The sequence below is a fragment of the Zootoca vivipara genome, chromosome 9, assembly GCF_965207765.1.
Source record: "Zootoca vivipara chromosome 9, rZooViv2.hap1.1, whole genome shotgun sequence".
Lineage (NCBI taxonomy): Eukaryota > Metazoa > Chordata > Lepidosauria > Squamata > Lacertidae > Zootoca > Zootoca vivipara.
Window position 1 is genome coordinate 50,485,006 of NC_142592.1, and position 15,153 is coordinate 50,500,158.

The 15,153-nt window shown below is 45.0% G+C and overlaps 2 protein-coding genes across 6 annotated transcripts in view; one reads left to right on the forward strand and one right to left on the reverse strand.

Annotated features, from left to right (window-relative positions):
- AKR1D1 (aldo-keto reductase family 1 member D1) overlaps nt 1-3,414 on the forward strand; it is a 36,020-nt gene extending 32,606 nt beyond the window's left edge. For all 3 annotated transcript variants that reach the window (XM_035127526.3, XM_060279923.2, XM_088652233.1), the window contains 2 exons: nt 713-795; nt 3,036-3,414. In XM_035127526.3, the coding sequence (XP_034983417.1) occupies nt 713-795; nt 3,036-3,078 (126 nt within the window). In that variant the 3' untranslated portion in view covers nt 3,079-3,414. The remainder of the gene's footprint in view (nt 1-712; nt 796-3,035) is intronic.
- A 563-nt stretch (nt 3,415-3,977) lies between these two features.
- LOC118091003 (protein mono-ADP-ribosyltransferase PARP12-like) lies at nt 3,978-13,553 on the reverse strand. Of its 3 annotated transcripts, none has more exons than XM_035127527.3 (8): nt 13,229-13,553; nt 10,629-10,849; nt 10,160-10,280; nt 8,772-8,868; nt 7,988-8,069; nt 7,279-7,409; nt 5,074-5,225; nt 3,978-4,412 (listed from the first exon to the last, which is right to left on the reverse strand). In XM_035127527.3, exons 2-8 carry the CDS (start codon nt 10,710-10,712, stop codon nt 4,132-4,134), a joined length of 948 nt encoding a protein of 315 aa, XP_034983418.3. In that variant the 5' UTR covers nt 10,713-10,849; nt 13,229-13,553; the 3' UTR covers nt 3,978-4,131. The 3 variants fall into 3 exon arrangements, with proteins under 3 accessions (XP_034983418.3, XP_060135907.2, XP_060135908.2); XM_060279924.2 differs by having other exon boundaries at nt 5,074-5,221; nt 7,290-7,409; nt 13,229-13,546; XM_060279925.2 differs by lacking the exon at nt 10,629-10,849 and having other exon boundaries at nt 8,772-8,920; nt 13,229-13,368.
- Between the last annotated feature and the right edge of the window lie 1,600 nt (nt 13,554-15,153).

Genomic DNA, 15,153 nt, shown 5'->3' on the forward strand with positions numbered 1-15,153 from the left:
TGTTCCCTACGCCAGAGTGGTGGGCTTGCTATAGATTCAGATCTTGGGTCAGTCACAATCTCGCAGTCTAACCTACCTTGCATGGTAGTTGTGAACTGGACTAGATGGTCCTCATGCAAGTCATCAAATATCGAGTGCCCGTGCGTAAATTTGCCCTCCATTCTGGTTATTTAAGGAATTTGCCTTATTCAGTAATCAGACCATTGGCTCACCTGAATCAGTATTGTCTGCATTGACTGAAAGCGCCTCTCCGTACCTGGAGATGCCGGGGAATGAACCAGGGACCTTCTGCACGCAAAGCAGATGTTCTGCCACTGTGCTATGGCCCTTATGGCTGCTCTCATTCCACCACAAACTTTACTATCATGTGCTGCTCATTTGATCCTTTTGCAGGAGCTGCAAGAATGAGGGTGTGCCTGCTGTCCAGCTTCCATCGCCTTTTAGGCCAGAGGAGAGGCTAAGGGCACAGATCTCAATTTAAAGCCCTGGGTCTGAGCACCCTTTGTTTTGCTCCACAAAAACCTGCTCTCTAAAGCTCAATCAGAGCAAACATCACTCTGCAGAAAACCCAAATTGACAGACATGGAGCACTAAAGTCTGGAATGAGCATGACAAAAGGTCAGTGTGGACAAGCCCACACTTAAGACACAGGCTTAGCCATCAGTTGCATAAATGTAAGATAATGGGTTGTTTCTCTCTCTCTTTTGCCAAGATCTTTGATTTTTCCCTTACTGACAAAGAAATGAAAGACATTGAAGCTCTGAACAAAAATATCCGCTACGTGGAGATGTTAATGTAAGTATAAATCTAGATATGCAACAGGTAAAAGCATGAGTTGTACTGATATGATAACGACAGCTTAACTGTGGGCTGGGGCCTTTCCTGATTTTTTCAGTGCAGGACCCCAAAATCCACTTTACGGAAGGAGGGCGGGCCTTTTTGGCTTTGGATAAGATTTTCCCTTTGATAGGCTGCTTCTCACACTTCCATGACTTCCACCCTCTCTCTCTGTCCCTGCAAAGGCAGTTTTAGGGTGCCACACTACAGGCGGTGCCAAAAAATTCTGTAGAATGAAGGACGAGAGACTGGGGCACCAAATTTTTGCATTGCATAAGGTGTCACTGAAAGCTGGCGGTCCCTGGCCCTAGAAACATCAACCAATTGCTTTGGATTCTTACAGGAATGTGCTCCCTATAACCCAGGGATGGAGAACCTGCTGCCTTCCAGGTATCTTGGACTCCAATTCTCATCAGCCCTATTCAACATGGCACATTGGGGGATGATGGGAGTTGTAGTCCAGCAACATCTGGTAGGACTTAGGTTCCCCACCCTGCCATAAACCATTCACCCGACAGTACTGGTAGCTTGGCTCCTTTATGCTCTTAAGTCTGTTCAGGCTAGCTGCAGCAGATCTGTCTTCTTCATTACATGGATTGGGAGCTCTTAAGTCAAAGCATTGTCCTCCTGCACAAGGTGATGTGCTTCCTTGCCTTAAGTAAGCTGGGACCACAGCTATGCTCCAGTTTGCTGGCAGGTCCCTAACATGGCCGTTCTGTTGATCCTGAAACTTGAGAAAGTCCTCCATGTGTTCTAGGAAATGTGGAAAGTCGGTCACTTGCAATGCAGCTTTAGGGGCTCGTGGTATTGTATTACATTTGGCTAGCTCTTGCCCAAAGACTTGCAGGACTGAGGTCTGCAGCGAAACAGCCTTGGCAAAACAAATGCACCAGTAGATGCCAGCTTTAACATCATCGCTCCCAAGACTCCTGGAAGCCAGTCAGGACATTAATGTCCCCTTACATAACCGAACCAAACTCATCCAGGTTTGAGTCCCAGCAGTTTAATTAGAGGGTGCAGCCAGGTTTGAACGGGCTGCCTGCCAGTTCATAGTAGAGGAGGGAGAAAGAGGCAACAGAAATGAGAGCCAGATAAGTTTATGGGAGACACGCAGGGTTTGGCTACACTTTGTACCACATATAGTCATTAGTGAAAATCAAATGTTTAATCTTAATAACCCAAGCTGTCCCAAAAGCCAAACACTTGTGCTTATCAAGACACAATCTTGGAATCTGAGAGGGCCTTTAAGTAAAATCATCTTTTTCCATATGAATACTTACTCTAATGGATCCTTCATATTGCAGGAGGCCTGTTTGTGCCAAGTTTTAAAGCATACATATGAAGATCACCTTTTCTGTTCAAAATGGTGTTATTTAGTTCTGTGTGGGGACTTCTTTCTGGAGGCAACAAATTGCCATACTCTAGGGATTTGAAAATGTTCTCACCTGCCTTCCAGTTAAAAGAAAACATTCCGGGCTGCTTGCAATTAGGGTTGCCACCTTTGGTCAGGCAAAATAAGGGACAGGTCAGGCAAAATATGGGACAAGTCCCACACTTTCCCTTAAAATAAGGAACCATCCCTTATTATAAAGGACAGGTGGTAACCCTACTTCCAATGCTTGAAGAAATAACACTTGAAATACATAAAATATGATCTCTTCAGATGTTTTGGACTACAGCTCCCATAATACTCTACCACAGACCACAGCTGCGACTGATGGGAGTTGCCGCTCAAAACATCTGGAAAGGTCATTGATTACCCCTGCAGTAAAGGTAAACTCTGGGGTTGCTGCGCTCATCTCGCTTTACTGGCCGAGGGAGCCGGCGTACAGCTTCTGGGTCATGTGGCCAGCATGACTAAGGCGCTTCTGGCGAACCAGAGCAGCGCACGGAAACATTGTTTCCCTTCCCGCTGGAGTGGTACCTATTTATCTACTTGCACTTTGACGTGCTTTCGAACTGCTAGGTTGGCAGGAGCAGGTGCCGAGCAACAGGAGCTCACCCCGTCACGGGGATTTGAACCGCTGGCCTTTCGATCAGCAAGCCCTAGGCTCTGTGGTTTAACCCACAGCGCCACACGCGTCCCCTGCAGTAGACCAAACCAATAGCAAGCCTGAGGTCAAGGTAGAGGGATGTTGCTGTTGTGGTTATTTATGGTGTTAGTTGCCACTATTAAGTGTGACTTCCATTTGTTTCAGGTGGCAGGACCATCCAGAGTATCCTTTTCACGATGAATACTGAAAATGGTGCATCCACTACCGTGTGCTTGGTTTTAGTGATCTTTGTTCCTTGTTATCTTTTAGCTTTGAATTTAGTAACAGCACCATTGTAATCTTTCTGCAAGTCTCACGATTTCTCCTCTGCCAACCCTCCACAATTTGTCCAAGACAAATGTGGACAATCAGGCCCACTCAGAAGAGTAGTTTCAAGTCAGTGTTCAACTGCCACTATTATTGTGATGGAGCAGAGCCAAGGTGTTGTGGTTTTTGTTTTGTATAAGACTGAGGATCTCTCTTTGACTTGCTGTCTCAAATTTTTGTCTTGTGTAACAAACATTAAAGAACATTTTTGATTAAATCTCTGATGAACTTGAACAGTTGGATGCAAGGTCAGGAAACATAGTACAAGGGTGGCAACCATTCAAAGCAAAACTAAATGTGAAATTTGGAGTAGCTTACTTTTTAAAAAAATGTAATCATCTTCTAGAACAGAATGTTCCTGCATTGTATGTTTTTTTGGCACTTGTGCCCATCTTATGTGAACATAAAAGGACTTATGGACCAAAGCCACCTTTGGCTATACTTTAGAGCAGGGCTGGGGGACCAATGGGCCTCATGTCACTTTTGAACTACAATTCCCATCATTCTTGACCACTGGTCCTGCTAGCTAGGGATGATGGGAGTTGTAGTCCAAAAAGCTGGAGTTTGGGAAACACTTGGGTTATGCAGTCTGGAGCTGATGGGAGTTGTCCCAATGACATTTGAAGAGCCACAATTCCCCCACTCCTGCTTTAGAGTGAAGGCAATGGTCAATTGTACAAGTGGTCAGGGGTGGTGCCAGATTGATGTGAGCACAGGGCCCTCAGAAACCTTTCCGCTCCAGTTTACCTTGAAGCAATGCCAACAATCCAGCTAAGAATATGGGTTGTTCAATTGTAACATGTAATGTTTTTAATATGCAGAAGTAAAATAAGTCACAGTAGCCTTTTAAATAAGAAATTCTTTAAGTTTTAGATATATATAAAAAGGATTTCAAGTCCATGTTTGGAGGAGGAGGAGAGAAAGATTGCTGCCTTTACATGACCACACAATGGGACACTGGCTGATACTCAAATATGTATGCTGGGTAAATTTGATACTTCTCAAAGATGACAAAAATAGAAGGATCAAGAACATTGTCCACACAGCTATCATAAAAGTTGTTCGATTGGTTAGATCTCGCTGGAGGGCGGAGGTAAGCAGGATTTCCTTGAACGTAATCTCCAACCAGAACTTTAGCTACAAACATGCTCCTGCTGTGGGTATCCGACTGGCAATATGCATGTGAGTAACTGGCGTCTCTGGCAAAATAACTTCCTGAAAGAAGAGATGTCTGTAAGAACCAAGCAAGCCAATGTGAATCTGCTGCACAAATAATCATCTTGAACATTTTAGACCACTCCCTTCATTTTTGATCTTCCATTGCAAGTGCCATTGCTCATGTAGCCAAAATGGCATCATCCACACCCAACAGGGAGTATCAACAGGCTCAGGGAAACCCTTGGTGTGGGGGGAACCCTCCAAAATAGCCCATTGAGGCTGTTCTGGATGCAGGGTGTGTGTTTTGCTCACTGTGATATTCTCTTGCCTTTGTGCTCACACATCTGCATTATCTGCCTTCCTCCAATACCAGCCCATTTGGTGACTTGCACAGGGCAACCCCAAAGGTGTGGAGAGTAGACTTCTGAAGAGGAGGGGCAGGGAAGCAAGTGGATCTAGGAGATCACTCAATCACAGATATTCAGTTGGATCACCACGGTCCCCTAAGTCTTCCACGTTGCTGCAGACTTTCAACAAACTCACTTTTTTGTACTTGGTTGGTGTTGGAAAGGGTTAAATTCTGCTGAGGACTTAATATCAGACCATAGCTAGGGTATGGTATGGTTCTTGCAATTTGTGTGTGTGTTCCTCTCAGGTTCATTGCACATGAGATGGAGAGAACATGCACATACATTTCCTGCCCGCTCTGAATTGGTACCTTTTCCATAGAGAGTCCCATGGGTCCCACAGATTCTCCAGTCAAAGTTCTGCCCACAGATGTCAGGAAAATGGCGTTTGTTGGTGCCATGGAACAAGAACCTTTCGTCTACCTCATCCCCCCCATTCATCTTCTTCATCTGCTCTTTCTGCCTAGAAACAGAAGCATCTACTTTATAAAAACAACATCAAACTCAATGCACACAAGAATTAAAACTCCTTTCCTTGAACCAGCCCTCAGGCAATGCAAAGAAAGGATCAGCATCTGTTTACACATTTGCCAGCACAATTTTATACACTTTTTTCTAGCAGAGTAGTCAAATAATTACTTTCCCAAGATCTACTAGCTTACTATATTGTAACTATATATACTCTACATTAAAATCCAAATTCTACACCAAGCAAACCTTTATGCCTGGAGGCGGTTAGAGGATGGATGGTGGCTAACAGATTGAGGTTGAATCCTGACAAGACAGAAGTACTGTTTCTGGGGGACAGGAGGCGGGTGGGTGTGGAGGACTCCCTGGTCCTGAATGGGGTAACTGTGCCTCTGAAGGACCAGGTGCGCAGCCTGGGAGTCATTTTGGACTCACAGCTGTCCATGGAGGTGCAGGTCAATTCTGTGTCCAGGGCAGCTGTCTATTAGCTCCATCTGGTATGCAGGCTGAGACCCTACCTACCCGTGGACTGTCTTGCCAGAATGGTGCATGCTCTGGTTATCTCCTGCTTGGACTACTGCAATGCGTTCTACGTGGGGCTACCTTTGAAGGTGATCCAGAAACTACAACTAATCCAGAATGCGGCAGCTAGACTGGTGGCTGGGAGTGGCCGCCGAGACCACATAACACCGGTCCTGAAAGACCTACATTGGCTCCCAGTACGTTTCCAAGCACAATTCAAAGTGTTGGTGCTGACCTTTAAAGCCCTAAACGACCTCGGGTCCAGTATACCTGAAGGAGCATCTCCAACCCCATCGTTCTGCCCGGACACTGAGGTCCAGTGCCAAGGGCCTTCTGGCGGTTCCCTCACTACGAGAAGCGAAGTTACAGGGAACCAGGCAGAGGGCCTTCTCGGTAGTTTCACCTGCCCTATGGAACACTGTCCGATCAGATGTCAAAGAAATAAACTATCAGACTTTTAGAAGACATCTGAAGGCAGCCCTGTTTAGGGAAGTTTTAAATGTTTGAAGTTTTATTCTGTTTTTAGTGTTCTGTTGGAAGCCACCCAGAGTGGCTGGGGAAACCCAGCCAGATGGGCGGGGTACTAATAATAATAATAATAATAATAATAGTAATAATTGCACCTCCACTAGACAAGGGAATCATCAGACCACTGTGGATTGAAGGCTTTTCCAAATTGCACAGTCTCACCTTTGGAGTATAACTTACAGCTAGTTTTCACTGCTCATTCTATATCTCCTATAGCTGAACTGGGTGGTGGTAGAGATTATGGTCACTAGGCAGACACTGGCCAATTTCTGTTGGACTACTTAGTGCAAACTCCCCCAACCTAGTGCCTTCCAAACATTTTGGACTACAGCTTCCAGTCAACACAGCCAATGGTCAGGGAAGATGGGAGCTGTAGACCCAAACATCTGGAGAGGAATCAGGTTGAGGAACGCTTCTGTTTGCTGGGATTCTTGGAAAGAATGGTGGTCAGATTCTGTAAGAGATTACTTCAGAGGCAACCTACATGTGATACTAGTCACATATTTAATTAACTCCTCCAGAACAATTGTCCAGGAGCTCTCCAACACCTGAGACCACCACCGCCAACCCATGTAGGGATGCTACTAGGCAGCTGGTTAGGTGGCCACTGTATCCCAAACACTAATCCCAACACTGGCATGCATGGGAGTGAGTGAGATGGAATCCCTTTGGATAATGGCACCCCATAATCCTCTAGTCTTTGCTGATGCTGCATTGAATGCCCAGGTGGATGCAGTCAACCTCTGTTTGAATAAAACACGACAAAGAAATATCAATGTGCTTCCCCAAAAATATAATCCATGGCCAACTACATATTTGTGACACCAGGCCGCAAGATTTGAATTCCCACCAAATGATAGAGGAATAGCAGTCGAGTAAGGAGTCATAGCCAATAATAGTAGTACCCTCCCTTTCACCACCAAAAGAGACGAAACCATTTCGAGACTCTCATACCGCGATCTCCTATCCCTTGGAGGAGAAGGAAGTCAAATACGAACCACTGGAAGACTTGCCAAAGAGACGGGTTCTGAATCCTCTGGAGTCGGTGGATAACATAACCCTCCATGGTCTTCTGAAAGAGTTCCTTAATTTCATTGTATTCTTCAGCAGAATCAGAGATCTCCACCAGCTAGGCACAAATCATAGTGAAATGAACCATTCCCTATTTCTTTCCAGCCTATAGATAAATTCATACATCACTTTTCTGAAACAACACAAACCCTGTTTTGGGTTTAAAATTGCTTCACAACAATTGAAATTGTTCATTTTCATGTTTTTCTTTAAAAATTTGTTTCTTTAGAATGTTGACTTTACCACTAGCCCATAGTACTTGAGTCTCTATATTCTGTCTGCCACCTGGCGATGCATTCACTCAAGCAGGTACTTAACTCAGCTCCTCTTTGGAAGCGAGTTTAGTCTTTGGCCAACACTGCCAGCCATTTCTTACTCTCCTTGTGCTAATGGGTGGCTCTCCTTTTCATTCAGAGGAAGTTGCTGAGAAGCACCATAGCTCAGTGGCAGAACATCAGCTTGCATGCCAGAGCCTCTAGGTTCAATTCCTGGAATCTCCAGGTAGGACAGGGGATATCCCCCCCACGCTCTGAACACCTGGAGAGCCACTGCTAGCTATTGTCAACATAACTGAACTAGATGGACCAATATAGGCCTTTGGTCAGCTGTGTAGCAGTAAGGGGAAAATGTGAATACCTTATAGCCTACGTTAGGCAATGCTGATTTATCCCAGCTTGAAGGAAACAAGGGGGTGGGAAGGGAAGACTCAAAACGACTGCTGCAGACAAGAGACAAAACAACAATCTAATAACAGGGAGAAGAGGAAGCAACAATTGGTTCCATTGTTGAACTAGGCAAGTCGTTCCATTGTTGGAGGATCAATACTTCCCCCCTAATATTCAACAGATATATACCCAGCCTTGCTCAGCAGCTAACTCAAGTTTCAATACAATTAAGCACTTTTGGATTATGTTTGATCTCTTAAACTAGATGTAGGATTAAAAAATAAAAGACACAGGGGCATTGTTCTATCACTTGCATGGATGCATAATTTCTGAAGTGCATAGTTTGCCATGTTAAGCTGCAGCAACTGCGGCCCATTCTATTAAAAGCTACTAGAAGCCTTGCCCTGGTTTTCTTTTTTTGGCAACCCACCTTGCAAACCATACCCCCCCTCACCGGCCCATAATCTAAAAATTGGAACACGAGAGAAGCAATATCACTTTGCTCATCTGCTGCTTGCAGCCATGGTTCAAAGGGATTCTATGCCTATTTTGCACATATCCTTTGCGTGCATTGATTTAGGTTCGGTGTTTATTTGAAACATTTCTATCCCACCTCTAGGAGACATTCAAGGCAATCTACGCCCAATCTAAGTCACATAGTCAAATATCAAACCAATATATCTTGCACCCCTCAAATATACATAGTTTAGTAGACATTGACCAAGCTAGGCTGAGAATGAAAACATATCCAATACCCCGTCTCATTGTCACGTCCTCCTCCAAAGAGCACAAGCTTGGGCCACCTGCAGACTCTTCTCCGGGTTCGGTAGTACAGGTTTCTCTGGACCATCTCTTGAGGGAAACGGTAGTGGGTCAATGTTAAAAATCTCATGTCCACCAGCAGCTTAGAATTAATTTTAATTACAGAGAATTACTGAACAGTACAGGGTCCTGCTTTCTACCTAAGATATGATCACAATACGGCTCCTCTCACTTTGTTTGTGCACCTTCAGAAAAACCAGGGCTACTCCAAAGGCCCTGTTGAGTGACCATTCATCCCCATTTGTTTGCACAAAACCTGAAAGGTCTTTACTGAGGGTTTGTTCCCATTCCACCCATTTTTTGCAACAATGAACACTAGCCCTGATTTGCTTGCACCATCTTTTATACATCTTCCTGTTAATCATTTGTTCACTCCACTTTTCAGTGCATCTTCCCATCACGTTCCTAAATATAGAAAGTCCTGGTTGGTTGGTTGGTTGGTTGGTTGAAGTGGATCTGTTGTGCTACTTTGGCAGTGCATTTAATCCACTTTAATTGTACAAACCTAAGTTTCCAGCATGCATTTGAATCTCTCCTGCTGAATAATGACAGCCTGGAAGCACATCCAAACAAATGCAAATCCCTCTGTGCAGAACAGCAATAGAGTCCTCTGTGGACTTCACCAGGTTTGCATCCAGACAATGCATTACAGCAGGCCCACATTCAAAAATCTGGTTGTCCTCACCCTCACTCGACAAAGGTTATGTAGAGGAAGACATTGTAATGAAACAGCTTGTTCTCGAGCCTTAGAAATCGTTACTATAAAGAATGGCACCAAGGACTGAGTGATTCGTTACATTAACACATGTTAAATTTCTCAGAAACTAGCACCATTTTTGTATGGCGAGGTATCTACATGGAACATCTTCAGTGTGGTAAAGAGAGAGAGAGAGTCAAGAGTTATGTCAGAGGAATCTCTCCTGCTAAAGGCTGCTGTTCTGAATCATCCTGCACAATTAAAGTTATTTGGTTGTGGGCACAGTTCCTCTGTTAAAGTGTTGGCCTTCCTATTCGTTGCAGCCGCTTCCTCCCTTTACTCTGTCCTTTGTGCGCCTGGCAGTGATTGGGCCTCAGAGTGGCAGCAAGACCTTGCTAGATACCGAAAGCAAAAACACTGCGTTTCAAGTTTGCTAGTACAAGGAATACGCAGGAGAGTATCATTTCCTCTTTTCTTGAAAGAAGGTGCTGCCTCATAACTGGCAAAGCTTTTGTGCTGGGATGGGTAGAACGTGGAAATACCAAAAACAGCAAGAGGTTTTGTGAAAGTAGAGATCGGAAGGGCATGACGCCACCCCCTACCTTAATGAGGATGATACACTACCTTGGAAATTTACTTCGTACAGCTGAGTACCAGCATGGAAGAAGACAACGCCTCTGTGGTTCGCCTGGTAAGCAGCCTCCAATTCTTCAGATGATATTGTGGCAGCACAGTGCTTCAAATGCTACAGAGAGGGGTTGGAAAGGGAGATAGCAGATACCATTGGCTTTGAGCTTTTCGATTTTCAAGAGTCTTCAGCAAACTTTGAAATTGGCCCTCCCCAATCAGATGCCCTCCAAATTGTTTTGGACTACAACTCCCATAATTCCTGTGATTTGTCTTTGTCAGCCCCTAGACCAGTCTTCCCCTCCAGGTGTTGTTGGACTCCCCCAGAGGAGAAGGCCATGAAAGTAGTAGCAGGGCTATTGCTGGCTAGGAGGTGGGTAGCTGTGCTATTACGAAGGGCAGTAAAAGACACCACTCAGTGAGAGTCACTAAGATTTGGCTCAGCAAGAGCAGAAGGGTACCTCACCTTTTTCCCATATTCAATCCACCTGTCAGCTTCATCCAACCAATACCAGATGAATTCTATTCTGACAATGGAGTCTAAGAGCATGACAATGGAGTCTAAGAGTGTTCAGGGATGGGTCCGTTGTTTCATCTGACGCTAGTTCTCTTTGGAATACCTCCCCCACTTCAGCAAGCATAGGAAAGAGAAGGACCAGCTGCGGAACAATGATTCCAAGCTTTAACCTGAAATGTAAAGTTAAGACATTCACTGGCATCACGTCAAGGAGATTAGCCAATGCCTTTATACAGGAACCTACTTTATGCCAACTCATTCTAGGCCATTGTTGTCAGTCCAAATCCATCAGCCCTAGGCAGTACGGCCCAAAGTCAGGCATGATGAGAGTTGTCAGCCAACAACATCTGGATGTCTATAGGTTGCCTGACCCTGCCCTATTCTGACTGGCAGCAGCTATCCAGGGTCTCCAGCAGAAGTTACCCATCCATCACCTGCTCCCTTTTTAATTGGATGTACCAAGTACATGCATAAGGACATCCCATTGAATGATGGTCCCTCCCCAGAATGTTTTTTTTAGAGCATCAGGAGGCAATAAAGCACTTTAGGAGAGGAGAGATGCCACAGATAAGGAGAACTAGCCCTAGTAGATCCAGGTGGAGTGACTGTGAGCACAGAGGGTTTGCTACACTGAAACTGAACTGACCACAGTCATGAGACGTCGACCGGAAACTAGGGCAGCCATGTGTCCTACTTTAAGGTAGGTACTTTTTAAAGAGCTGTCAAAGGACAGTTCTCCATTGGAAGGCATCGTCTATTGGGAGGGCTAGCCAGTCCGGATCCAGGCTAAAGAACCTCAAGAAGAGAGAAAATAATAATAATAATAATTTATTATTTATACCCCACCCATCTGGCTGGGTTTCCCCAGCCACTCTGGGCGACTTTCAACAGAAAAATAAAACACAGTAATCTATTAAACATTAAAAGCCTCCCTGAACAGGGCTGCCTTCAGATGTCTTCTAAAAGTCTGGTAGTTGTTTTCCTCTTTGACATCTGATTGGGAGGGCGTTCCACAGGGCAGGCGCCACCACCGAGAAGGCCCTCTGCCTAGTTCCCTGCAACTTGGCTTCTCGCAACGAGGGAACCGCCAGAAGGCCCTCGGTGCTGGACCTCAGTGTCCGAGCAGAATGATGGAGGTGGAGACGCTCCTTCAGGTATACTGGACCGAGGCCATTTAGGGCTTTAAAGGTCAGCACCAACACTTTGAATTGTGCTCGGAAATGTACTGGGAGCCAATGTAGATCTTTCAAGACCGGTGTTATGTGGTCTTGGCGGCTGCTCCCAGTCACCAGTCTAGCTGCCGCATTCTGGATTAGTTGTAGTTTCCGAGTCACCTTCCGAGTCAGAAAAGGCACCTTGACATTGCCCAGCAACCCTGAGCTCTTGGGTAGCAGGCACATCCAAGTTAGTCTTTCCCACAATGTCAAATTATAGCCATTTCCATATGCAAATGTTACATGTTATGCTCTCTTTTTTTTTAGCAATGGCCACCCCATTGGAAGACCCATCTAGCCATATACTGGTTTGTAAATTGAACCTAATGATTGCTGAAAGTTTGCTTTCTGGTGTGATACATTCCCCTTAAAGTAACCAGAGTTATAACAGCAGCAAACCACTCCAGGAAAATATGCCTGTCTTATCCAGTACCGCCAGAGGTTAAAGGCCTTTTATTTTTGTTGCAAATGCTTTCAGACTTTGCCTCTTCCTCAAGCAGCTTTCAGTTTCCACCTGGCCTTTGCTTACAGCAGCGTCACTCAAACGTTTTGAAGTGGGATTGGCATGTAAACTTCCCAAACTCCTCAGGGCCCATTTGTAAAACACCATATTTTGAGTTCCCCCATTGCAACAGAAAATTCAAGACTACCAAATCAGCAGTTAACACTGAAGAAGTTTGCGTACCTCCCCCATTTTTTAATGTCTACACAGTATTGCTCTCTCTATTCCCCATGTCCCGGCTGCGAGTGTCCGCCTGCCACCTCTGTGCTCACAAGCTTACTCAGCAGAAACCTTAGGAGTAAAAGAGCATTGACAATCCTTCCAGCCAGATATACTTTTACTGCACCAAACTTCTTAGAGGTATACACATCACGTTGCAAGAAAGGAGATTCCAAGTGAACACCAGGAAGAACTTTTGGACAGTAAGAGCTGTTTGACAGCAGACGGGTCTCCCTCAGGAGTTTGTGGACTCTCCTTCCTTGGAGGATTTTAAGCAGACGTTGGGTGGCCATCTGTCACGGATGCTTTAGCTGAGATTCTTGCCTTGCAGGAAGTTGGACTAGGTGACCCTCGGTGTCCCAACTCTACAAGTCTATGGTTCTATACCCAGAAGTAAACAAATGATTCTTTAAAACATGTTCTTTTTTAGACAGGGATGGGTAACCTGTGCCCCGGCAGATATTGTTGGAGCACAGGTTCCACCATCCCCGACCTTTGCGTACACTATCTGGTGCCGATAGGCTGAGCAGTCAATCAAATTCAGGAGGGCCAGAGACTCCCCATTGCTGCTTTGAGAGTCCTTCAGGAAAAGAGAGCGAGATCTATCCACTTACCTTTTTCACTCTTTGGCAGAGAAGTTCTGTAGCACATCTCACAAGAAAGCCAGTAGGAAAAAAAAGACTTGTTCTCCTTGCCTCTTTTGTGTGTGAAAACAATCCTGCTACAATCGAGTCATATTTATGGTCCAAAGCCAATTCAACAGGAGACCAAGTCAGGTAGGATTCAAGGCAGAGTAATATTTTTAAAAAGAGCAGTAATAAAAAAAAATGCTACAAAGGAGAACAACAGAAATCTCAATCACGAGAACCTTCTAGGCTTGACTTCTCATGGATCTCCTTCCAACCCAACTGCCCTCTAATCAGCCCAGCCTTGCAAGCCCCACCCTCCAGCCTCTTGGCTTTCCTGGCTAGATAATTAACTGTATCACCTGCCTCTGAGTCAAAGGCTCAGTTAACTCTTTCCAATGCCTTTCTGCCATTGAGAAACGTGGCTAAGGCAAACAGGGCTGACAGCTAGTTTTGAAGGGCTAGCCTAGACTTAAACTGGGTTAACAGGCATCCCCTCTCCCAGGGAATTGTAGTTCCCAATGGGAAGGTCTGTGTTGTAGTGGTCTGGAGTTGCAGTGGGTCGAGCACCCATTGCTATTTCTACAGCTGGGGTCCTCTCTCCAGCATCCTAGACCTGCCCAATTAGCATGAAACGGGAGCTGTTTAGCCTCTTGTTTCCTCCAAAGCTAAAGCCAAGGGAAACTGCTTTGCACAACTGTCCATAATAGGCAAATTTGAGTATAAAAATGTGTATTGCATGATAAATGGACATTGACGGATTTTTATGAGGGTTAAAAAAGATTTGCAAACCAAAGTGGAAATGTGAGAATTTAGGATTGGGAAAGTGATAAATTAAAACCGTGATGCAGGGCTGGGCAATATATCAACATATTGTCCTAAACTGGTTTGAAGTCCACATCACTTTTAAAAGACAACTGAAGGTGGCCCTGTTTAGGGAACTTTTTAATGTTTGATGCTGTATTGCTTTTAATATTCAGTTGGAAGCTGCCCAGAGTGGCTGGGGAAACCCAGCCAAATGGGCAGGGTATAAATTAATATATCATCATCATATCAGTTTCATAATTTTTGACCTGGCAATATATCAGGAATCATGATGATGGTGATGATGATGATGTGTGTGCTATGCAAAAATCAGAATGTGGGGGAAACGGTGAAGCCAGCCAATGCTTCTCTCAATTCCTACAGCCCTTGTTAACTCTGCTGGCTCAGTTCTCCCCTGCCTCATGCAGAGGGCAGCGAAGTACAAGAGCAGGCGCTGGCAAAAATCACGATGCAGGAAAAAACATGAAGCTAGCCAATGCCTCTGCATAGCTCCGTTCTTATTTCAGACATTGTGATGCATCGGTATATCGTGATGTTTACCTGGCGATACATCACAATGATGAAAACTAGATATTGCCCGGCCCTACTGACAAGATTTACCCATCCCTAAGTCCCACACATGTCTACTTATAAGCAAGCCCCACTAAGTTCAGTGGGACTCACTCCCAGGAAATTGTGTATATGCTTGCAGACATGGTCACATGTTGCCCCCTGAAATGGAAAGTTGCTTCCCATGCCAGGGACAGCCCCAAATATTTTGCCGCCTGAGGCAGAGCAGCAGAGCATCTAAATCGGGCATCCCCAAACTTCGGCCCTCCAGATGTTTTGGACTACAATTCCCATCTTCCCCAGCCACTGGTCCTGTTAGCTAGGGATCATGGGAGTTGTAGGCCAAAACATCTGGAGGGCTGCAATTTGGGGATGCCTGATCTAAATCTAACTCAACCAACACTCAGTTTTCCCTAATTTGGTTCAGAACTTGCGACTCAGCCGAACCCAGAGTTATGTTTAGGGAGGTTTTTAATGTTTAATGTTGTATTATGTTTTTAATATTCGATTGGGAGCCATCCAGAGTGGCTGGGGAAACC